At 36.4% G+C, this 25,390-nt stretch overlaps 1 protein-coding gene across 1 annotated transcript in view; it reads left to right on the top strand.

The window, feature by feature from the left end:
• The first annotated feature begins 5,107 nt into the window (after positions 1-5,107).
• The window catches only part of LOC129924060 (uncharacterized), a 40,717-nt gene continuing 20,434 nt past the window's right edge, over positions 5,108-25,390 (top strand). Inside the window, exons 1-10 of the mRNA XM_056017810.1 lie at positions 5,108-5,330; positions 6,467-6,576; positions 7,977-8,080; positions 10,706-10,864; positions 11,801-11,941; positions 13,804-13,865; positions 15,450-15,575; positions 18,572-18,738; positions 21,407-21,576; positions 24,430-24,534. Coding sequence (XP_055873785.1) covers positions 5,249-5,330; positions 6,467-6,576; positions 7,977-8,080; positions 10,706-10,864; positions 11,801-11,941; positions 13,804-13,865; positions 15,450-15,575; positions 18,572-18,738; positions 21,407-21,576; positions 24,430-24,534 — 1,226 coding nt within the window. The 5' untranslated portion in view covers positions 5,108-5,248. The remainder of the gene's footprint in view (positions 5,331-6,466; positions 6,577-7,976; positions 8,081-10,705; positions 10,865-11,800; positions 11,942-13,803; positions 13,866-15,449; positions 15,576-18,571; positions 18,739-21,406; positions 21,577-24,429; positions 24,535-25,390) is intronic.

Raw genomic sequence — 25,390 nt, 5'->3', positions numbered from 1 at the left:
AACTCTTTAAATCTTACACCCCAAGATTCTCTCACTCAAGTGTTGTTTACAATATTATATACAGACATAGTCACCACACCACCACATCAGTCAAGTACATCTGTCCCTTGTTCGGCAACAAATACACAAAAAATTAACCAAATAGTTTTTTACATTAATGGATTACAATTTTTTTATAAATTGATTCTTGTTTGGTTAGAAACAAGAAATAATTGTGCAAAATTTCAAATTGATCCCAGATTGGGTGCAGGAGAAATATCGACAAACTTTTTTTTTACCAGACAGACAGACAGACAGACACAGTGAGTTGATATAAGTTTTTAAAAAAGACAATTAAAACAAAGCAGACCATTAACTCAACGTTTCTTTCCGATATTGTTGTTGGTTCTAGAGACTGCCAAAAGATATGCTTCCTCTGGTATGAAAGCAGTGACACCCAAAAGAGGCGTTCAGACTAAGATAAATGGGTTGTTCTTTCTAATTGGAAAGGTTCAGAAAACTAAAGACATGATAATAGATTTTAGGAGACCATCTTGCTGAAATGCAGATCAACAACCAACCCGTACACCAAAAGCAAGAATATAAATACCTAGTTGCAACCATCAACAACAAGGTGGAATAGAGTGAACGTTGTCTAAATATTTGCAACAAAATTCATTACAGACTCATCTATCTTAGAAAGCTAAGAAAATTTACAATTGACAAAACAATAATTAAACTTTTTACACAAAAACAATCAGCAGTGTTATTAACTCTGTAGTGACCTGCTGGTATGGTAATACTTCCCTGACTCATAATAGATACAAATAGACTAATTACAAAAAGCATAGTATATCACCCAAACACAGTGACCATCTCTTGAAGAACTTATTCATAAACGATGCCTTTCCAATACTTCCAAGACAACTTGTACCTATTAAACAACAGTTACATAAGATCTGAACGAAGTGGTCGTCTCCTTTCCATTAGGAATAAAACAGAAAGATTAAAAAACGCCTTTACCCCACTCTAGATTAGAGTGTTAAAAGGTCATCTGTCGTCACCGAGAAGTACATACAAACATTATTCATAAAGCGCTGGTTGCGTGAGTCAGTGTGTGAATTTTTGTTCCTCTTGGCAACTTTATTGTTATTGTTATAGTAGTTATATGGATCTGAGACATGGGTATTATACAGAAAGCAACTAAGACTTCTTGAGCGCTTTCCCAAAAGAAGCTTGCGCTCCATCATGGAGATACGGTGGCAAGACCGCACTACAAGCAGCGATGCCCTTGTAAACGCCGGTTTGGAGGTATATAGGGTCTTCTTATGGTCCGACAGTTACGCCAGGAAGGGCACGTATCCTGTATAGGGAACGAACGTATGCCAAAAGCATTGTTTTATTTTTGGTGAACTAAAAAGTAGTCGACATAACATAGGTGCACCACGAAAACACTTAAAAGACCAGCTTAGGCGCCAATTTGACTTAGCTGACATAGAAGAGAGCACCTGGTTGCATGCAGCCTCCGAAAGAGACAGCTGGAGATCACACACAAATGCCGCGGGATACACATTTGAGACCCCTAAAAAAATCCGCTGCCGAGGACAGACAGCGAAAAGAAAATCCTAATCGACCATTGACGGACAACGGTTATACTTGTGGCAAAATATGTAGGTCACGGCTAGCCACGGGAAATACTGCATTCCTCATTAATCTTCGGACTCATCCCATATGCTAGGACAAATTTGTACAAATACTCCTTCTTCCCTAGTGCTATTAGAGCATGGAATGGGTTGCCTGAGCTAGCCAGGAAAACTAGTGACTTGCAGAATTTAAGTCAGTGGTTAATATGCATGACTGAATGCATGACGCGTAGGACGTAATCATCTTCTTTTTTGAAGTAACGTCTGTATTATATAAGATAAGATAAGATAAGACTCGAAGACAAGCCTTACAGTAGTTATGCTTAAACGGACAATTGTAGTGAAACTGAATTTCCATTTGTTTGACCAATAACATTATCTTATCTTATACTGTAGCTATTTGGGCTTTAGCTTCAGGTAGCCAAGCTAAACCGATGTAGCCGTAGACGTATTATCTTTTCATATCTAACTTTAATAAAACATGACCTCATTTCTTTCTTAACAACAATCAGCTTATATTTCATTGAGTGCGTGACGACACCACTGGCGGATCCAGGGGGGGGGGCGGTAGGGGCGATCGCCCCCCCCCCCCCACTCGGCCGACCCCCCCCCCCCCCGAGGGGGGGGGCGGACGAATTTTAGTATAGAATTCACACAATTTGTATACGAATTTATTACTTATGTCAATAATATATACTAATTATTTATATTTCAACCTATTTTTAGATTATTTCGCCCCCCCCCCCCTTTCTAGTATTTTGGCCGATTTGGTAGGGTCGGGAGGGGGCGATGGCATCAATCCGCCCCCCCCCCCCCACCATAAACTTTCGAGTGGGGGGGCGGTCCTATTTATGTGTAGAAATTACAGCTTCGTAACAGAATCAATTAAATATCTATATGATTAAAACTTTTTATTGGTATTTTAAGAGATCTTTATATTATGTCGTTCATCTTTGGCCGATTGGAAGGGGAGGAGGAATACCTCTACTGCCCTTCCCATCTAAACCCTTTGAGTGGGGGGGGGGCGGTCCTACTTTTATGGAGAAATCATAGTATGTGAACAAAATTAGTCGAATATCTATATAATATGAACAGGTGGAAGTTCGATACATGCAATCCCCTTCCCCCCATCGGACAAATCAATACTTTTTCTTTTTGTATTATAGTAAGAAATTACAAAATAAAAAAAATCTGTCACTAATATAATTTATATATGCTATAAAGTAGATTCTTATATCGAGTCTCCCAACCTCTATTCTTTAATGCAAAATGCAATCATTAGCAGAAATTATAAAAAGGAGGGAGGATTAATCGTTTTCATTTTACCGCCCTTCCCCTTTCCAGACAGAGTTTGTGTAATTTCACATGAATTTATCATAACTATTTTAAGAAAGACTTTGCGTTGGAAAAGTTATAATTCAAACGAAATTTTTCAATATAACAGTCACGGTTGAGATGAGTTCAAAAGCCATATAACCTTTTCCTAGTCGACTTTTTCCAACCTTTACTCTATCTCATATTTTTCTTTAAATAAATTTAGGACTATAATTCACAATATATGCTTACATTTTATTGAATATTATTAATCGAATTTTTTTTTTCTGCGGCGATCCTCAAAGCCTTAATCTAAATATGTTGGGTATCTTATCTTTTCAAAGAACAAATCGGTTGTATTTGCAATGTATTAAGGGACTATAAATTCATATTAGAATATTTTTCCACATTATTCAAAAGGCCCTTTATAATAGAATGAATAATGAGCTGTAGGTCAGGAGAATGCGTTACTGCAGTGAAGAATGCCAAAAAACGCTTTTAGCGATGAGGCTTCGCCCTGAACCTCACTGATGAATAATAAGCTGTAGATGTCAGGAGAATGCGTTTCTGCAGTGAAGAATGCAAGAAAACGCTCTTTTGGAGTCGGGGCTTCGCCCCGAACCCCACTAATAAATAATGAGCTGTAGATGTCAGGAAAATGCGTTTCTGCAGTGAAAAATGCAAGAAAACGCTTATTGCGTCGGGGCTTTGCCCCGAACCTTACTGATAAATAATGAGCTGTAGATGTCAGGAGAAAGCATTTCTGCAGTGAAGAATGCAAGAAAACGCTTTTGGAGTCGGGGCTTCGCCCCGAACCCCACTAATAAATAATGAGCTGTAGATGTCAGGAAAATGCGTTTCAGCCGTGAAAAATGCAAGGAAACGATTTTGGCGTCGGGGCGTCGCCCCGAACCCCACTGATAAACAATGAGCTGTAGATGTCAGGAGAATGCGTTTCTGCAGGGAAAAATGCAAGAAAACGTCGGGGCTTCGCCCCGAACCCCACTAATAAGTAATAAGCTCTAGATGTCAGGAGAATGCGTTTCTGCAGTGAAAAATGCAAGAAAACGCTTATTGCGTCGGGGCTTTGCCCCGAACCTTACTGATAAATAATGAGCTGTAGATGTCAGGAGAAAGCATTTCTGCAGTGAAAAATGCAAGAAAGCGCTTTTGGGTGTCGGGGCTTCGCCCCGAACCCCACTGAAGAAACTTACAGCGCTTTCCCAGACCCCCAAGCGTGCAATAGAAAGGCCTCAACATTTTTTTTTATATATATATGCTGTACGCACGTTTATGCATAGGGTTAGGGTTTACTGGGCGTTAGGGTTAGGGTTTGGAAAAAAAAATCGCCCCCCCCCCACTCCAAAGTTCTGGATCCGCCAGTGGACGACACGCGTATAGAGCTTGAACGTGTGGCTTGTTTGGTGATCGGGGACGATTGTTTTAAGCGTGCAATATGCTGGGTCAACAAAGATAAATCGGAAACAGGTACGCAACAAACAGGAACTAGAGAAAGATACAAAAATGTACGATTTAAGGAATGTTTATTTACATAAAAGATGAGGAAAATGCAGGATAGGTGATTGCATCGTATCTCTTAGTGGGAAATATTTAATCATCACTTTTCCACAGGTATGAGAGAGATCGGGTCACTTTGTCTTTGAACTTATCTTAGAGTCCTAAGGACGTCGTAGCTGACTGTGCTCCTTGGTGGAGGGCTTGTAGCTGGTGGTGAGGGGTCGCCAGCGACTCAATGTTTCCGTTGGAGTGTAAACTGTGTAATGCATAATCTTCAAATACAACAACAAAATTTAATAAAATACAGAGAAAGACACAAAGATAAAGGCACATTCCTCGTTCCATATGCTAGGACAAATTTGTACAAATGCTCCTTCTTCCCTAGTGCTATTAGAGCATGGAATGGGTTGCCTGAGTTAGCCTGGAAAACCAGTGACTTGGCAGAATTTAAGTCAATGGTTAATATGACTGAATAGGACATAATCATCTTCTTTTTTTTTAGTAACGTCTGTATTATATAAGATAAGATAAATTTTAATTGTTCAATTGAGTGACAGTCTATATTTAGCGACTAGGGACTGCAGCTTTGGTGCCAAAGCAAGCACGCACTATTTAGCACTTATAAATAAAAAGATAAATTAAAAATGTATTTATCTAACGAATGTAAACTCAATAAAAGAACTATTATAAATATATTCTAAACTTCTGACAGAAAATGACGTGTCCGAACAAATAACGACTTTAGATTTATTTTCTATTAAAAGGAACACATTTGATGTTCCCTCTGATTCGCAATGGATTCATTTCTCTTTGCCGTGACACTTGTTGTATTTTCTTTGTTCTTCCAGAAATCGAATGGCTTAGCAAGAACACACGGTAACGTATTGTCCTATCGAGATAGTATAATAAAGAATTGAAAGACTATCGAGACAGTATAATAAAGAATCGAAAGACTATCGAGACAGTATAATAAAGAATTGAAAGACTATCGAGACAGTATAATAAAGAATTGAAAGACTATCGAGACAGTATAATAAAGAATTGAAAGACTATCGAGACAGTATAATAAAGAATTGAAAGACTATCGAGACAGTATAATAAAGAATTGAAAGACTATCGAGACAGTATAATAAAGAATTGAAAGACTATCGAGACAGTATAATAAAGAATTGAAAGACTATCGAGACAGTATAATAAAGAATTGAAAGACTATCGAGACAGTATAATAAAGAATTGAAAGACTGCTTTGCACTATTGGTTTATAATCATACAGAATGTAGATCTAGATCTAGATCAAATTATATAGACTATATTTCTAATGCGGAGGCATTGTCTATGAGCGATAAAGCGCTTGGCTTCCAAGATTAGAAGTCTCGGGTTCGAGTCTCGTTGGTTAACATGTACGACTAGACGCATGACGCGTAGGACGTAATCATCTTCTTTTTTTTTTTTTTTTTTTGAAGTAGCGTCTGTATTTTATAAGATAAGATAAGATAAAACTTGGATTTGGAACCATACATTACAAATACAAAAACATAAAATAATCAAATACACAGAGACTCATAAAAAATCCCATTCTTATTCCATATATGAGAAATAGGATGAAGAAGAGGAAAGGGCGCCGATATTTTACAGACTGGTTAATATAAATTCTACTTCTTCCAACATACATTTCTCTGTCCTGTTTCCCTGTCAGGCCTTGCGATCTATAGGGCAGATGATGTTAAGGTCAACTGCTTTCTTGGCCGACGGTTAAAGAGCAGGGTGTCATGTGGCCAGCACAACGACCAACCGACTTTACTTTTATCAACTAAAGTCATGTACTCATTCGAGTTGGGTTGACTCAGGGCGCCCTATAAATCCCCACATTCAAAATCCCAGTATTCACAAAGATTTGAAACCAGGACTCCAGGTTTGGAAGCCACGCTCTTAACCACTCAGCCGCCGTTTCTTTACATAGCATATTTCTTCCTTTGCGTTACAAAATCCTTTTCTTTTGGAACTGCTTTCAGTGAGGAGTCCATTGTATGGGGATAAGTTTGTGCTTGTGGCACCCAGAATGACCAACTCAGATAGCCAAGTGATATTGTTTCTTTACTCTACTGCTGATGAGCCAGTTACCGTAAGTAACCTTTCCCAGTAGTTTGGCCTGACCCCCCATCACACACACACACAGCCACACCCCCACAACCACACACACCCCCACACACACACCCACACACCCCAAAATAAGATGTGCTCATAGAGGGGAGGAATAAACCGAATCAAGACGTTTTGGCACAACAATTTTTGCGCGATGGTCGCTTTGGCGCAGCCGTTTCAGCGCAGGGGACCGTCAAAACCAGGCACGTCAAACACGGCGTTCTCGGGCCCGTTTAGCCACCTCAAAATTTTAAAAAATTATGTTAAATTATTAATCGTTTAACAATCCCCACTGATTTTCAGGTAAAAAAACAAAAAAAAAAAAAACAAAGAAAAAGGTAACAATTAACTTCGTTGAACTTATTAAGTATTCTTTAATAATTAGCTAGAAACTAAATTGAAAGCCATTGCAAATGATGAGTACTCTTATGTAACGAATGCAGCGCTGTTGGCTATATTCATTAGGGCCTATATTCATTAGGGCCTATATTCATTAGGGCCTATATTCATTAGGGCCTATATTCATTAGAGCCTATATTCATCAGGGCCTATATTCATTAGGGCCTATATTCATTAGGGCCTATATTCATTAGGGCCTATATTCATTAGGGCCTATATTCATTGGGGCCTTAGAAAGGAGTTTTGAGCTATATGAGGAACTTCTTGAGCTCTGTTCTATGCATAACACCACAACAAGCGAGGACGTTTTTGAGAAATTGCAGGAGAAGATATTGTAGTAAAATTTTTCTTTGCTAAAGCTAACTATGATGGGACACAAACCATGATTGATGCTAGAAATGAGAAAAATAAGAGAGATGGGTTCAGGATTTGGCATTAGCAGTTGATCTTACTAGCCACCTGCAAAACTTGAATTTGAAACGAATGATGTGAAGTGCTTTCAAACAAAGTAGTATATATATATATATATATATATATATATATATATATATATATATATATATATATATATATATATATATATATATATATATGCTTTTTTGTGATAGTACGCATCGGTACGGCGTACAGACACCTTTTTCAATATGGGGAAAAAATTATTACTTTTCTTGTATTTTAAAGTTTATTATTAATTTATTATTAGTTAAAAGCTAGGCAACCCATCATAGAGTACCGGCACCTATTTTTTTATTTTACAAAAAGCACTGTATATATATATATATATATATATATATATGACGCTAGTCTTCGACGTAATGGGGAAAAGAAAAAACAAATTCGCACGTGTTATGAAGTGTGTGTGTGTGCAGTGCTTCTGATGTAACTGTGAGAAAAGGTGGGCGGATGGTTTTGGTTGTGTAGTTCAAGGTAATAAATATTTATGTAAGAACTGAAGAAAGAAAACTGTGTTCTCCTGTTCAGGTGATTATCTCCTCACCTTGGTTCGCCGATGCCACCACGTACTATTCCTATATGCAGATTAACAGACTGCAAGTTACCACTTACATAATGGAAACGAAATACAGGTGAATAGATTGCGTCTATGCACAAGCTGATGTAACACTTGTACTATGACCCGTAGATGCTATTTTTAGAGGAAATATGTAAATGGTTAAAAGGAAGTGAGACGGCAAGAGCGGTATTTTTATTTAATTATCTAATCTTGGAATAAAATATGTTTCTGACAAAAATTTCATTTATTCTTTGCATTTTATAAATCTGTTTAGAAATCTATAAATTGAAGACTCTATATTAATCAGGAAATGATTGAAAAGAAATTCTCCTAAGTAGTATGAAGAGTTTATAATTAAGTAAGTTATAATTGTAGAAGAACTGAAACACTGCAGTGGGAACAATACTAAAACAGTTTTCTTTTATTTCGTGTATTTTACCCCAGATATGTGTTTTTTTATACTCTTTGAACTTGCAGTAGCTTATGTATCCATTTTCGCTGGGACATTACATAAAGAAATGTGAGCTAATAAAAAAGTAGAATTAAACTAACAAAGCTTATTTAAAGGAGAAGAGCTCCACCCTTAAAACTGTTTGTATCAATAATGTATAAGTTATTTCCCTTATTCGATAACTAACAATATAATTAATTATCAATAATTGATTGACTGACTATTATATTTTTTATTGATTCATGTTTTGTTAGGTACAATAAATAATTGTTTAAAGTATCAACTTGATCGGAGAAAGCCTGAGGGAGAAATAGCGTTAACAATTATTTCAGGGGACTAAACCCAACAAATACTTTGCATCAAAATCAGTCTCACTGGACAAAGACTTATTACTTAATTTGAACCAAGTAGACAACATAGGAGATATAGAAGTACAAGAAAAGGGAATCCAAAAACTATTAGCCAACATCAAACTGAATATAGCATCTGGACCTGATGCTATTCCAGCTAGATTACTCAAAGAACTAAGCAATGAGCTAGCACCAGTGTTCAAAATACTTTTTCAGGCATCACTTAACCAGTGCAGAGTACCAAAGGACTGCAAAGAAGCTAATGTCACCCCCCTATTTAAAAAAGGAGAAAAATCTGACCCAGGAAACTACAGACCAGTATCACTTACCAGCATCATATGTAAAATCCTAGAACACTTAATATGTACAAACATTATAAACCACTTAGACAAACATAATGTCCTAACACCATACCAACATGGCTTTAGGAAATATAGATCATGTGTAACATAACTAATAGGACTAATTGATGATTTTTCAAAAGGTTTAGATAATAGTGAACAAATAGATGCTATCTTACTAGATTTTTCTAAGGCTTTTGACAAAGTACACCACCATAGTTTGCTAAAAAAATTAAAATATTTCAGCATTAATGGTCCACTGCATCAGTGGATTAAAGATTTTCTGATAGGGAGAGAACAAACTGTAATAATAAATTGCTCTAAATCAACACCAATAACAGTAAACGCAGGTGTACCCCAAGGAACAGACTTAGGTCCACTAATATTTTTAATTTACATAAATGATTTACAAAATTGCCTTAGTTCAGAAACAAAATTCAGATTATTTGCAGACGATTGCATACTGTATAGAACAATGAAAACAACACAAGATAACCAGTAACACAGACTAAAAACGCAAAATACCAAAGTGTTATAATAAATGAAAAACTGTCATGGAATCCACATATTGATGAAATTATCAAACAAAGCATTAGGGTTTATTAAAAGAAATTTCTATAAATCAAATAAGAACATAAAACTAAAATGCTATTTAACCTTGGTTAGGCCAATAATAGAATATGAATCCTGTTTGGGACCCCTCAACTCAAGAAAACATTAAGAAACTGGAACAGACACAAAATAGAGCAGTGAGATTCATAACAAACGAATATTCACATTTGACTACAGTAACACCTTTAGTAAAATCACTAAATTTAGAAAGCCTTCAGGATAGAAGACTTAAAAGTAAAGTAGCAATTATACATAAAACACTGAACCATAATCTTGAAATACAGAAACAAAATTTAACAAAATACTCAGAAAGACAGAAACATACCAACAGAGTCACACTCCATATGCTAGGACAAATTTATAGAAATGCTCTTTCATCCCTAGTGCTATTAGAGCATGGAATGGGCTACTTGAGCGAGCCAGGAAAACCAGTGACTTGACAGAATGTAGGTCATTGGTTAATATGCATGACTGAATGCATGACGCGTAGGACGTTATCATCTTCTTTTTTGAAGTAACGTCTGTATCATATAAGATAAAATAAGAATTTAACCATTTTAGTATTAGTTTCCCTTGTTGGTATCAAACAAATTGATTAATTACCAACAATTAATTGTCTAATTGATTACTTTTTTAATTGATTCTTGTCTTATCTATATCAAAGAATAATTGTGCGAAGTTTCATCTTGATGCAAAAAAGGGTGTGTGAGAAATAATGTGTACACACTTTTTACAATACAGACAGAATGAGTCTTTGTACAAATAAAGATAATACTAAAATATGTAAAATGGCTGATTTGGCTAAATGAAACAAATATTTGATTTCAAATCGATAATAGACTCATTAATTTGATCCATGTAGATAGGTTTCCGAAAGAAAATGGGACGATCTTTGTTAAACAAATTTATACAAAAATATTTTTGACATTTATTTGTTGTTTCAGACCTACCCTCAACACAGGATTCACCTGGACCTACCGTCTCTCAGGGTCGGATATGTTTGGAGTCACTGTCATGCTTGTATACGCCTATGATTCCATGGCCAGTTTTCAGGCAGCGCCGGTTATAGCCTGGGGTCAGAAGTACTACGTCATGACACTGTCGTAAGAGTTCGAATCCCTAGAGTTCTAGACGCTAAGGCCCATCATTACTAGACACACACACTAACGCCGTCATTGAGCTTGTGTCCGCGTTGACTTGTCTACAAGAACTTCATGGAGTCTTTGTTCTTTCTGTCTCATATTTTGAGCTTCAGTCAAGACGTGTTTTAGCTAAAGAGTTGTTGTTGTTTTTTTTTGCTACGTGGCTGAGTGGTAAAGCGTTTGCTACCAAACCAGAGGGTCCCAGTTTGAATCCTGGTGAAAAAAAAAAGATTTTTTTATTTTTATTTTTTTTTTTTTTAGAATCTACAGGTAGACTCTGAGTCAAACCAGTTATACTGGGTACCAAATATTAGCTGGGGAAAAGCAAAGGCGGTTAATGAGGCTGTTATGTGGCCAGCACAACGACTAAACACTTTTTCCTTTTTTTCCATCTAATGTTCGGTTGGGCGTTATAAAAATACCGAAATTCAAAATCCAAGTCTTCACCAAGATTTAAACCCCAGGCCCCTCGGTTCGAAATCGAAACCCTTTACAACTCAGCCAAAAACCTTACGGAGAACTACCTGATCTGGAATCCACTTTGCGGTTTCAGATATGGTAAAATGAGAACGAAGAAGACAAAAAAAACAATCAGCTACTATGCCCCCAATATCTGATAATATCGGGTATAATCTTTTTGAAGCCAGAAGAGCTGATATACCTGGTGAAATCTATTATCTGAGATTTTCCGGATTTCGCTATAAAGATAAAGGGTAGCTGATTTTAGTTGGGAAAGGTAAAGGTGATTTGTCATTGTGCTGCTCAGCGGTCCAACTGACTAGGGGAAAAGTGAAGGGCATTGATAAGATGTAGGCTACACTCATTTAATATAGTTTACACTTAATTCGTAGATAGAAGCTACATTCATTTAATATTAGTCTCAACTCTCTACTATAGACCCTCAGCCTTTGTGGCTATCTTATCTTATCATTACCACAACAAGATAGACATGAAGATTAAGGCAACGGGGAATTTCCTCCTTACCTTCCAAGGCAAAAGTTACTACAATGGAGATGTGCTTCACATGCTTCTCAACAAGTAAGTCTCTAAAAAAATCGATTATGGATAACAATCAGGGCCGGCCTTAAGTATAAATAAACTAGGCAGCTGCATAGGTCCTCAAATAGTTAAGGGCCTCACAGAGGATTGAAAATTATTTTAGAAAATGAAAATCCTGGATCTGATCTCAAACATAGAAAGTGCTATGGCACTATGTCTTCTAGCCTAAGTTTAATTCTTTACTATGACTCTGGGTTTCTTAACAAATGTTTAAATCTACCTTTTAGACTGAACCAGGTGGGTTCTTAATACATTTTATAAATGTATTTTTTCCGTTTTTTTTTAAATTTCATTTGGGGCCACGAAAATGACATCGCCTAGGCCCTCTAATTACTTATCTTACTCCGCACTTACAAATATGTCTCTTAAAAATGTAAAAGTTATTTCCTTTTTTTCCATTATCAAACAATATAATCAGTTACTAAAAAATTAACTGACAAACTGGTTAATGTCTTAGCTGATTCATGTTTTATTTAGGTTGGCCTACAATTAATAACTGCTTCAAATTTTAATTTAATACGAGAATAGGTGTGGGAATAATAAAGTAATATACATAAGGGGACAAAACCCGATATAGTTAACTATATTTGTGACTATTGAAGGATTTGTTGCCCTTGTTGGTATCAAGCAAAATAATTATTTAATAGTAATAATTTTATTAATTTTTTTAAATTATTTTTTTTATGTTTTGTCTACGTCAGTGAAGAATCGTGAAAAGTTTTTGCTTGATTCGAGAATGTTTGTGAGGAAAACTAGCATGTTCAAACTTTTAGCCAGACAGACAGATCGACAAACAAACAGAATGAGTTGATATAAGCTTAATAAAGATCCTTTTATAAAAGGTTAATCGATGGCCAGTGTAGACTCTGCTTGGGCTATTTTCATTCGAAAATATAATTTTTTAAATTCGGAACTACCTGTACATTAAATTTGGTCTATTGGGTAGATTGGCCTGAATGTTTAAATGACCAGTCCACCCCTACAAGACAACAGTGTATAAGTCTAACATTCATATTTGTCTATGTTCAGAAAGTCAGAGCGTTTGTTTAGGCTTGTCTATGTTCAGAATGTCAGAGCGTTTGTTTAGGCTTGTCTATGTTCAGAAAGTCAGAGCGTTTGTTTAGGCTTGTCTATGTTCAGAAAGTCAGAGCGTTTGTTTAGGCTTGTCTATGTTCAGAAAGTCAGAGCGTTTGTTTAGCATTGTCTATGTTCAGAAAGTCAGAACGTTTGTTTAGGCTTGTCTATGTTCAGAATGTCTCAGCGTTTGTTTAGCCTTGTCTATGTTCAGAATGTCAGAGCGTTTGTTTAGCCTTGTCTATGTTCAGAAAGTCAGAGCGTTTGTTTAGGCTTGTCTATGTTCAGAATGTCAGAGCGTTTGTTTAGCCTTGTCTATGTTCAGAAAATCAGAGCGTTTGTTTAGGCTTGTCTATGTTCAGAAAGTCAGAGCGTTTGTTTAGGCTTGTCTATGTTCAGAATGTCAGAGCGTTTGTTTAGGCTTGTCTATGTTCAGAATGTCAGAGCGTTTGTTTAGCCTTGTCTATGTTCAGAAAGTCAGAGCGTTTGTTTAGGCTTGTCTATGTTCAGAAAGTCAGAGCGTTTGTTTAGGCTTGTCTATGTTCAGAAAGTCAGAGCGTTTGTTTAGCCTGGTCTATGTTCAGAAAGTCAGAGCGTTTGTTTAGGCTTGTCTATGTTCAGAATGTCAGAGCGTTTGTTTAGGTGTAGGTGCTTTAATTTTCTAGAACCTTTAACGAATTCTTTATTGATATATTGACCTTTTTTTTTTACTGAACTAAAACAGCAAGGTTGTGTTACTGAGAAGTATTATATCCATTTCATTGCAGCACCGAGGCCTTTATTTTATCGTACTGTGACAATTCGACTGAATTTAATGGGGCACTGACAGGTAATGTCTTCTTTTTAAAGATATAGTTATTCAATTGGATTTAAGCGCACGACCCTGGATTTACATCAGTACTCGTAAATACCTCTGTATTGGTCAGTTATTCTAGTTAATTTTTTTCTCTCTGTCTTTCTATTTCTCTCTTTTGATTATTTTTCACTGTTTCTGCGTTTAATTCTTTGTATTTTTTTTTACATTTATTTCTTTTTTCTCTTGAATTTTCTCTTTATATCTCTAATGTTCATTCTTTCTTTCTCTTTTATATTATATTTTATATATAAACTTCTTTTCTTTCTCTTTCTTTCTCTTTTTTTCTCTTCCTATGCGCTTCTTCGTTATTATAAATCTTCTCTATTTATGCGTTTGTTTTTGCCCTATATTTCTCTTTCTCTCATTTTTTTCCCACTTTTTTTTGCTTTCTCTGTCTAGTTCTCTCTTTATCTCTGTCTAGTTCTCGCTTTATCTCTGTCTAGTCTTCTCTTTCTCTCTGTCTAGCTCTCTCTTCATCTCTATCTTCTAGTTCTCTCTTTATCTCTGTCTAGTTCTCTCTTTATCTCTGTCTAGTTCTCTCTTTATCTCTGTCGTTCTCTCTTTATCTCTGTCTAGTTCTCTCTTTATCTATGTCTAGTCATCTCTTTATCTATGTCTAGTTCTCTCTTTATCTATGTCTAGTTCTCTCTTTATCTCTGTCTAGTTCTCTCTTTATCTATGTCTAGTTCTCTCTTTATCTCTGTCTAGTTCTCTCTTTATTTCTTTCTAGTTCTCTCTTTATATCTGTCGTTCTCTCTTTATCTCTTTCTAGTTCTCTCTTTATTTCTGTCTAGTTCTCTCTTTATCTCTTTCTAGTTCTCTCTTTTTCTCTATCTAGTCCTCTCTTTGTCTATGTCTAGTTCTCTCTTTATCTCTGTCTAGTTCTCTCTTTATCTCTGTCTAGTTCTATCTTTATCTCTGTCTAGTTCTCTCTTTCTCAGACTAGTCCTCTCTTTGTCTATGTCTAGTTCTCTCTTTATCTCTGTCTAGTTCTCTCTTTATCTCTGTCTAGTTCTATCTTTATCTCTGTCTAGTCTTCTCTTTCTCTCTGTCTAGCTCTCTCTTCATCTCTATCTTCTAGTTCTCTCTTTATCTCTGTCTAGTTCTATCTTTATCTCTGTCTAGTTCTCTCTTTATCTCTGTCGTTCTCTCTTTATCTCTGTCTAGTTCTCTCTTTATCTATGTCTAGTCATCTCTTTATCTATGTCTAGTTCTCTCTTTATCTATGTCTAGTTCTCTCTTTATCTCTGTCTAGTTCTCTCTTTATCTCTGTCTAGTTCTCTCTTTGTCTATGTCTAGTTCTCTCTTTATCTCTGTCTAGTTCTCTCTTTATCTCTGTCATTCTCTCTTTATCTCTGTTTTTCTCTTTATTTATCTTTCTATCTCTCTGGTATCTTAGTTGCGTTTAATCCTGCCTTCTTGGCTTCATGTTCAATAGATCCCATCCTTGTTTGCTTTGGTCTTCCAAGCCTTTCTCTTCCATTGTGGCTTCCAGCCCAGAGACTATTTTGAATGTATTTGCCACCCAAATTGTATTTCAAGCTTGTCCTATTGCAGGAACTCAAGTGGTTGGCAGTGACCCTATTGGTGTAGTCAGTGGAACTTGCAGAGGATCCACCAAGGTTAACTACTGCAACAGCCCGATAGAGTACAAGGGATCCCGTACTGATGACATGTTAGCAGGTAAGTCAGTCATAAAAAATCTTTTTAATTTTTGATGTCTTGTATTTTTAGACTCAATATTAACTCTTTCTCTCCGTAATTATTTTTCTTGTTCCGATAGTATTATTCGTTTTACCCTTTTGTATTTCACTATCTTGTTACGGTTAAACTTCTATAACTTTTTTGTTTGTAATCAGAAAATGTTTTATTTGGTATTGAATTATAGGAGAATGCTTGCTCTTTTTACACAAATCAAATTCAAGTTTATAAATCCAAAAACCAATTTAGTATAATGGGAATGAAATCAACGTTGGCATCGTCAATTAGGAGAGAAAGAGTTAAAATCTTTACTCTTGCCGTAATTATCTATTTGTACAAATACTTCTTCTTCCGTATCGCTATTAGAGGATCGAATGGGTTGCCTGAATGAGCCAGGAAGACATATGACTTGGCAGAGTTTAAATCCGTGATTGAGTCATGACTAGATTGATCTATGGACATCCGTAGGGCGTGATCATCATCTTTTTTTATAAAGTGACGTCTGCATTTTATAAAGATATGTCTTAAAAATAAGTATGGCTCCTTCTTTCCTGGAAGAGAGGGGAAAGGTTGAGATAAATCACAGTCTGATCAATTTTACAGCGGTTTCATCTACAGTAGACATTCCTTAGTTTTTGAGTAGTGCATCTTTTGATGTTTGTTATCTCAAAGTTGTTCTGGTGTATTTTAGAAATTTACGCATTAAATTTGGTAACAACCTACATACAATGGGAATAAAATTATTTTCTTCAAAGTGTGTCAAAGAAATGGTGCCAGCTCTGTATAACTAGAGTCCTGGGAGTTTTTAACACTAAGACTGCTTTATTGATCCTTATGGAAATTTATGTGATTACAAGGACTGTTTTCTCATATACAGACAACACAACAGAAACATTCACATAAATAGAATATACCCAATATTAAGAGTTTATTGATCGACTACACACAGACATCTAGATAGAAAGATAAGATAGATAGATAGATAGATAGATAGATAGATAGATAGATAGATAGATAGATAGATAGATATAGATCAGTGGTTCCCAAACTTTTTTGTCTTGTAGACCCCTTGCCATATTTTCTGGTTTTCGGTATCCCCCTGCTTAATTTGCACATTTGTTCAAATTCATCAACATTTATGTTAAACTAATTTCTATCTGTAGTGAGTTGAAAAGTGAAAAGTAATTTAAAGCTACATACTAAGTTATAGAGATTGTTTTTTGAAACCAATTAATATAAAAATAAATATGTATTGCTGGAATCACCAAACACACTGGAAATGTCTTTTTGCAGATTTATCATCCGTTGGTTCGGATGTTATGTTTCAAATAGGAATTTGTTGTTCTATGAAGTAGTGCTTCAAACATTCAATATTAATTAATTAATTAATTTGCCTTTTCTCAAAGAGCAGTTTTTCGTGTATTTCTTAATCTTTCATGTGTGGCGCCAAATAGTGAGTCTGCGAAGATGTTATCACTACCAGGAGAAGGGGAGAAGCCAGTAAGCAGGAAGGGCTCATTAGCCTTGGCTGGCTACCTAGCAGAATTCAAAAACTCTCCTGCCTTGCACTCAAACATGGGAAATGTTTTATTGGTCAATCCTGAGTAAAAATAAGGAGCCAGCGACCCTAATGCAGTTTGCAGCACACTTCACTACACCCTGTCAGAGCCTGTGACACTGCTGATCCCAAACTGTATATATGTCGTTTGCAAAGAATTAGATAATAAGATTTTAATTTTATAACTCATGCCACCAACGTGTCCTTGAACAGTAGAGTTGCTTAAAGCAATTCTTTTAATAATATCAGATGTAGCATTATGTAAAACAGTTTTTACAACTACAACGGCTGGTAATATCAAATGTTTTACTTTTAGTGTTTTACGTATTTGGTCATAAAAAGTCAAGTTCCCTTTTCAGACCGTGTGATGATGTTAAGGTCATCTGTTTCTTTGGCCAACGGTTAACGAGCAGGGTGTCACGTGGCCAGCATAACGACCAACCACCTTTACTTTTCCTAACTTAAGTCAGGTACCCATTAGAGTTGGATGGACCGGCACCTTCGACACGGAGGTCACGGGTGGACCCAGGGGAGCCCTAAAAATCCTGACATTCAAAATTCACCAAGATTCGAACCCAGGACCCCAGGTTAGGATGCCAAGCGCTTAACCACTACCACCCTATTTTGATATAAGTAAACAGATATTGTAAGACGCCCACATACCATCCTCTTCTCTATACGATGTCGAAAACATATTTTGTGGGTCTATTCTGAACTTTATCTTTGAATGTTTGAACGTTTTTCAAATCTTTTTATCATAGTGACATTGTCTCAGATGATCCTCCAGCGTAATTAGTTTCATATCGGCATAAAAAAGGCAATTGGCATGTTTGATAAGGAAGGAATGAACAATTTTAAGTAATCAACGCTATACAGTTTACATTTCTTTTTGCTAAACATTACTTACATGTAGACAAAATGAAGTGATTGAAATAAGTATTGAAAATAAATACAACAATTTTTCATTTGGATAGTAGGATAAATATTTAAAGGATTAACTAAGGTACAAATGATATATTAGTGTGAAGAATTACATTAATGTGATGTGAAAATTAAAGTCATGACCTGCTTCAATGAAATCTATTATCATAGAACCCCGTGGACATCTCATAGACCCCCAATTTGTTTTTACACTTTCATAGCCCCTTGGAAGTCTTCGTAGACCCCTGGGGGTCTATATAGACCACTTTGGGAATCACTGATATAGATAGATATAGATAGATAGATAGATAGATAGATAGATAGATAGATAGATACATAAATAAGATAGATAGATAGATTAGATAGATTAGATAGATAGATAGATAGATAGATAGATAGATAGATAGATAGATAGATAGATAGATAGATAGATAGATAGATAGATAGATAGATAAGATGGATAGATAGATGTTCTATTATACTTTTTTTTCCCTTATAGAAATGTTGATACCGTTCAATATGTACGGTAAGCGATTTATCGACCTTATCATATTAGATCGAAAGACCAACGGCCTCATTGTGGTAGTAGCAGGTGAGAACGACACTACGATCAATTTTAACAGTTCGTTCACCAGGTACCTAGCCCAAGCAGGCGACTACACCACAGTAAGTACACGCTGTCTTTTGTTTCAGTTGTCTTTTGTATTAGAATAGCGGGTCCAAGTGAAACAATTTAAAACTGACTTTTTATAACATGGGGATGAAAAAAGCGATAGCAGAGAAGATATGAATCAAATACTAAACTATGCATAGTACATATTGCATTATGCGTAATGGCTCATAAACTATGCACACATATTGCACAATGCGTAATGGCTCATAAACTATGCATACATATTGCATTATGCATAATGGCTCATAAACTATGCATACATATTGCATTATGCATAATGGCTCATACACTATGCATACATATTGCATTATGCATAATGGCTCATAAACTATGCACACATATTGCATTATGCATAATGGCTCATAAACTATGCATACATATTGCATTATGCATAATGGCTCATAAACTATGCATAGTATTGCATTATGCATAATAGCTCATAAACTATGCATACATATTGCATTATGCATAATGGCTCATAAACTATGCATACATATTGCATTATGCATAATGGCTCATAAACTATGCACACATATTGCATTATACGTAATAACTCATAAACTATGCACACATATTGCATTATGCATAATGGCTCATAAACTATGCATAGTATTGCATTATGCAGAATGGCTCATAAACTATGCATACATATTGCATTATGCGTAATGGCTCATAAACTATGCATACATATTGCATTATGCGTAATGACTCATAAACTATGCATAGTATTGCATTATGCATAATGGCTCATAAACTATGCATAGTATTGCATTATGCATAATGGCTCATAAACTATGCATACATATTGCATTATGCGTAATGGCTCATAAACTATGCATAGTATTGCATTATGCATAATGGCTCATAAACTATGCATAGTATTGCATTATGCATAATGGCTCATAAACTATGCATAGTATTGCATTATGCATAATGGCTCATAAACTATGCATAGTATTGCATTATGCATAATGGCTCATAAACTATGCATACATATTGCATTATACGTAATGGCTCATAAACTATGCATACATATTGCATAATGCGTAATGGCTCATAAACTATGCATACATATTGCACAATGCGTAATGGCTCATAAACTATGCATATATATTGCATTATGCGTAATGGCTTTGTATAAGTAAATAGAAAATAAAAATACAAACCTAAGATATACTTAAAAAAAAACCACTAGTATTAAGTGTAAATGTATCCATTAGTTTGGATCAGACATGCAATTAAATTGTTAATAGACTTAGACTAACAACAATTAATCTGTTCGATTAAAAACATTTTTATCAATTGTTTTTGCTTAGGCAATATCATGCTTTTACCTTTCTCAGTACGCTATGATCCTATCACTTATCTGGACCACTTGGGAAAATTGGAGGGGGGGGAGAGAAAGAGATATCTGGTTGAATTTCACAGTAATCGGTTTTTAAAGCATAGAAAAGGAGGGGGGATGACCTGAATTTGAACTCATGTCTCACGCCTTCTCAAGCTGACATACTAACCACTCTACTGGAGAGGTGCTAATGACTACAGAAGATTGTATATTCATGTATTTTTTTTTTGTTTTAAATTTACTTTAAATCGGCGACCTAAAGGGAACTAATTCAGTTTAATACCACCACTTCAGTCAAGTACAATTTCTATCAATAGTTCTAGGTATCAAACTAAATAATTAATAACCAATAGTTAATTAACACAATTTGTTAATATTTTGTATAGATTCTCGTGTTGTTAGGTAAAAGAAATAATTGTGCAAAATTCAAGCTAGATGTAAATTATGAGTGAGTCTGCTGTGAATGTACACTTTGGTTTCTTACAGTTATAATATTTTCTATTTGGTGTAATGCACAATTGTAAGACAAATTTCAATACGGACAATAATTAATAAATTATTTGAGACTGGGTGTAGGAGAAATAACGTATACAAACTTTTAACCAGACAGACAGACAGACAAAGTGAGAAAGCTAATGACTCAGAACGGTTATATCTCCCTTATTTATTTATTTTTTCTATAACTAGTTTTTAATTTTGAAAGTTATGATCTAACCAAAAATACTCTAGGCCTTAATTTAAGTAAAGTGAAAGTAACGTTCCTCTTTCAGACCTTGTGGTCTATAGGGCAGATGATGTAAAGGGCATCTGTTTCTGTGGCCTACGGTTAACAAGGGTGTCATGTGGCCAGCACAACGACCAACCGCCTTTACTAACTAATGTCAGGTACCCATAAGAGTTGGGTGGACTCAGAGGTGCTCGAAGATACCGAAATTAAAAATCCCTGTCTTCACCATGATTTGAACCCCGGTCCCCGGTTCGGAAGCCATGCGCTTTACCGCTCAGCCACCGCGCCTTAATTTAAGATCAGTAATACTAATCTACCGTTCTATCGAGTGAGTATTTCATTGAAGAGCTTTTATTAGCTACGGTAACAAACTAATAATAAGTCATGTCCTCGAGTCCAAAGATAGACGCCTTTAGTGTATGTTTCCAGTGGCCCAAGCTGCGACCTACATATTTTGCCGAATCTAGTGCAGGCACAACCATCGTTGTAACGATATCAAACTGGAGACATGACAATGGAAAACTTTTTTTAACAACAGCGATTCCTTTCCTGACAAACCTTCATCTCTTGTTACCCATCACTTCCTCAGGTCTACAGTACCGGTAGTCCCAGCTACTTCACCAGCAACAAAGGGATCATGGTCATCTACCTTCAGCCGTCTGCGTGCTTCGAGAGCACGGGCAACACCATGGAGATGGGTGACGTCACCATGTCCGTTCTGGTCCCCATGGAGCTGTTCTACGACTCGTACGCCTGGATGTAAGTAGGTCTACGCCCCACCCACCGTCACTTCGACCACATTCACCCCTCAGCATTTAAATACAAACAAGAAAAACACTTTAAAAAAAATAATTAAAAAAAAAATAGGCCAATATTAAGAGTAATTGCATCAATTAATTTTAAATCAGTCATGCAATTGTGTACAATGTGATTGTCACATAATAAATCTGAGCGATTAGAAATATTTTTACAAATCGTTTTGGTTTAGCTTTTAGATTTCTGAATGCTATGTTCCCAACACTTGCCTGGACCAGTTGGGAAAGGGGGAGGGAAGAAGAAGGGGGGAGTATCTTGGGGAATGTTTACATCATCGATTTTTTTTTAAATACTTAAAATATTCACTAAGGACTCTAATTCAACTGATACCACCACGTCTGTCAAGTACGATTTCTTTCCCTTGTTCAAGATACCAAACAAAATAATCCATTACCAATAGTTGAATAACTAAATGATTTTAAAGAAAAATTGATTCTTGTGTTGTCAGGTAGAAGAAATAATAGTGCAAATTTCAGCTTGATCCGAGATTGGGTGTTGGAGAAACAACGTGACACATTTATTTTGCCAGACTTAAATTGAGTGGATATAAGCTTTATAAAAAGGTATAGGAACCCTCATTAGACCTTTCCTTTCTATAAGGCTCAGATGATTAAAGCTCATCAGTTTTTACGGCCGACTGTTATGGAAGGTGTATGACCACGCTCCTTTACTTTCCCATCAATGTTAGCAACCATTAGAGATGGGTTGAATAAAGGACGTCCTAAAGTTCACGATGAATTATGATAATAGTATGTTGGCCAGTCTTGTGATAGTTGTTTTTTTTACAAAGCTTATATCAATTTTTGTTTGTTTCTCTGTCTGGTAAAGAATGTCTACACGTAGACAGCGGATCAAGCTGCAATTTGACAACATAAGAATCAATTTTAAAACAAAAATATCAGTCAATTAACTATTGGTGATAGAATATAATGTTTAGCATTTCGAACAAGGAAAAGAAATCGTACTTGACAGATGTAATGGTAAAAGCGGAATTAGCGCTCTTCGTAGGTTGGCGCTTTCAAGTTTTAAGCTAACAATAGTTAACTATAAAATCTTCTATTTGCATAAGCACTTCTCTCGCAGGGTGCTAGAGTGTCAGCTTTGCGAGCTTAAGTAATGAGTTCGATTTCAGGTCGTGTACCCATGTACCCCCCCCCCTTTTTTTTTTCCTTCGTCACTTTCCGACTGGTCCAGGCAAGTGATAGGAACTTAGCGTATTGAGACAAGTGATAGGAACTTAGCGTATTGAGACAAGTGATAGGAACTTAGCGTATTGAGACAAGTGATAGGAACTTAGCGTATTGAGACAAGTGATAGGAACTTAGCGTATTGAGACAAGTGATAGGAACTTAGCGTATTGAAACAAGTGATAGGAACTTAGCGTATTGAGACAAGTGATAGGAACTTAGCGTATTGAGACAAGTGATAGGAACTTAGCGTATTGAGACAAGTGATAGGAACTTAGCGTATTGAGACAAGTGATAGGAACTTAGCGTATTGAGACAAGTGATAGGAACTTAGCGTATTGAAACAAGTGATAGGAACTTATCGTATTGAGACAAGTGATAGGAACTTAGTGTATTGAGAAAGCGAAAGGCACGAAATAGCGCTAAAAAAGGTTAAAAATCTTTCTAATCCACAGATTTATTATTATTAGTCTAGATCTGTTACAAATTTAATTACATGACTGATCCAAACTCATTGATACTACTACACGTAGTATATAGGGGCGTAGCTTGGAACTTCCCATCATTTGGTGGCCCGGGGGGGGGATTGACCTTGTAAGTTTTTCATTTTCCGTAATATTTAATTTTTAATGTAAAAAAAAAAACTCATTTGGGGGCCCCCTTGAAGTGGAGGCCCGGGGGGGGGATTTCCTAACTCTCCCCACACCTCCCCCACCCTAGCTACGCCACTGGTAGTATAAGCTTTTTTTAATTTTTTTAAAAGTATTTCTTGTTCTTCATCTTGCTGACGTTAATAAAATGGAGTTGTATCTTTAAACATTGTTGTTTGTAATGCAATTATAAGTGACACTATAACAGTTTATACTGTTATTAACCTGGTGGTGGCACAGATGGGGGTAGTGGTGTGAGTGTAGTCATTCGACGCAAATCGCCCCAGGCCAGCGCTAGACGAGCGGTCAACCGTGACGAGCTACGACGGTCAGCCGAGTCGAGTATCAACAGGACGGTACGGGAAGGATCGCCGTCGTCAACAGAGCTCAGGGGCGTCACGAGATTTGTAGTCATCTGACCACCTAGAAACGTCGAGCGGCGTTCTGTCCGGTTCGAGAAGGCCAGTAGGGACCCTATATAAGAGCGGAGGTGACGCAGTCAAGACGATTTAGAGCCCGGTTCACTACAGTCCGGTCGACTACAGCACAGTTCAGCGGTGTGGTTCTGTACGGAGCATTACGACAGTTCAGTGCGGAGTACTGTCAAGTACAGTTGAGACGACTGGCGTCTTGATCTTGGTCTGCGATCGAGTCCGACACAACGAGCCTAGTGTGTGAAGTCAGTCCTGAACTGTTGAACCCAGTGCAAGCCCGGAACGAGACGGAGAGGCCAGTGCAAGAGTTGATACGGCGGAACGGTGCTATCGGAGAGATATTTGTACAGTGTACGTGTTGCCAATTGTACAGTATTGGCTGTTAATTTATTCAACTATTAAAGTGTTACGTTACTTTGGAGCCCTGAGTTGTCAAGTTCTTTAAGTTGGTGGTGTATGGTGCAGTGTGCAGAGAGCCTGGATAGTGAGATTCGTAACAATACCATGTTAACCAACCTGTTTCAGGTCTCCCTTGTTTGGTTCTATAACTCCAGTGAACTATGTAGCGCTGGTCGTCATGAGAGACAAATCCATGGATTTGAGACTTGACTTTGAGCCAATCAGAAATGTGTAAGTCTGTATTCTGTGCTTGGTGACAGGGTCGGATCTACGTCAGCGGAGGCCCAGAGGCAGGTTTTTCTTTTTTTTTATGCAGGCCCCTCGCACTTTTTTTCGAAATCTTTAATGACAATGTAATACCAATAAAAATGATATCTAAAAGTACCTCATATTTTAGAAGAAAGAGAGTACTTGTACATTCAAACTCATTTTCCTTTTTTTTTTAAATATTCCATATGCGTTTAAGGCTCCAGGATCTAAGTCATAGTAAGTAGGATTTAGAAAGTGGACATTGAACATGTTGCAGTGAGTCTATAGCTAGTGCACTTATTTTTGAAGTTTTTCATACTACTAATTAAATAAGTAAATAACTTGTAAATAAGTTACAACCCACAAAAGGTAACATACAATCTATGTCTATTTAGTTCACTGATATACATGAACAATTTGTAATATCGAAATCAATTTCTACTGCCCTAGCATCTAAAAACATAAGATCTATAATCATACTCAGGGCCGGATTTAAGAGAGTACAGGCTGGGCTACAGCCCTAGGGAATCCTCAAGAGAGGGGCCGCCACAAAAGAGATAAAAATATATTCTAATTACAACGTGTCAGAAACTATATTCTATATTTGTAATATTGTTTTTGCAAACCTTTGAAATCTTAAGTCGGCTGGCGACACTTTCGTGGTTAAGGAGTGTGTAGCATGCAGGGAATATATAAGTGCAGCTCCGGATTTGGGGTAGTGCGCCTACCAAGGGGCTAAACTTCTACAAACACAGAAAATGTACACCTTTTTGAAAACTAAAAAATGAATATTAAATATAATACTTTGTACATATTAATTATTGTAGAACTAGAATAA

Source organism: Biomphalaria glabrata, chromosome 18 (genome assembly GCF_947242115.1).
Source record: "Biomphalaria glabrata chromosome 18, xgBioGlab47.1, whole genome shotgun sequence".
Classification (NCBI taxonomy): domain Eukaryota; kingdom Metazoa; phylum Mollusca; class Gastropoda; family Planorbidae; genus Biomphalaria; species Biomphalaria glabrata.
This window is presented reverse-complemented; position numbering and strand designations above follow the sequence as displayed.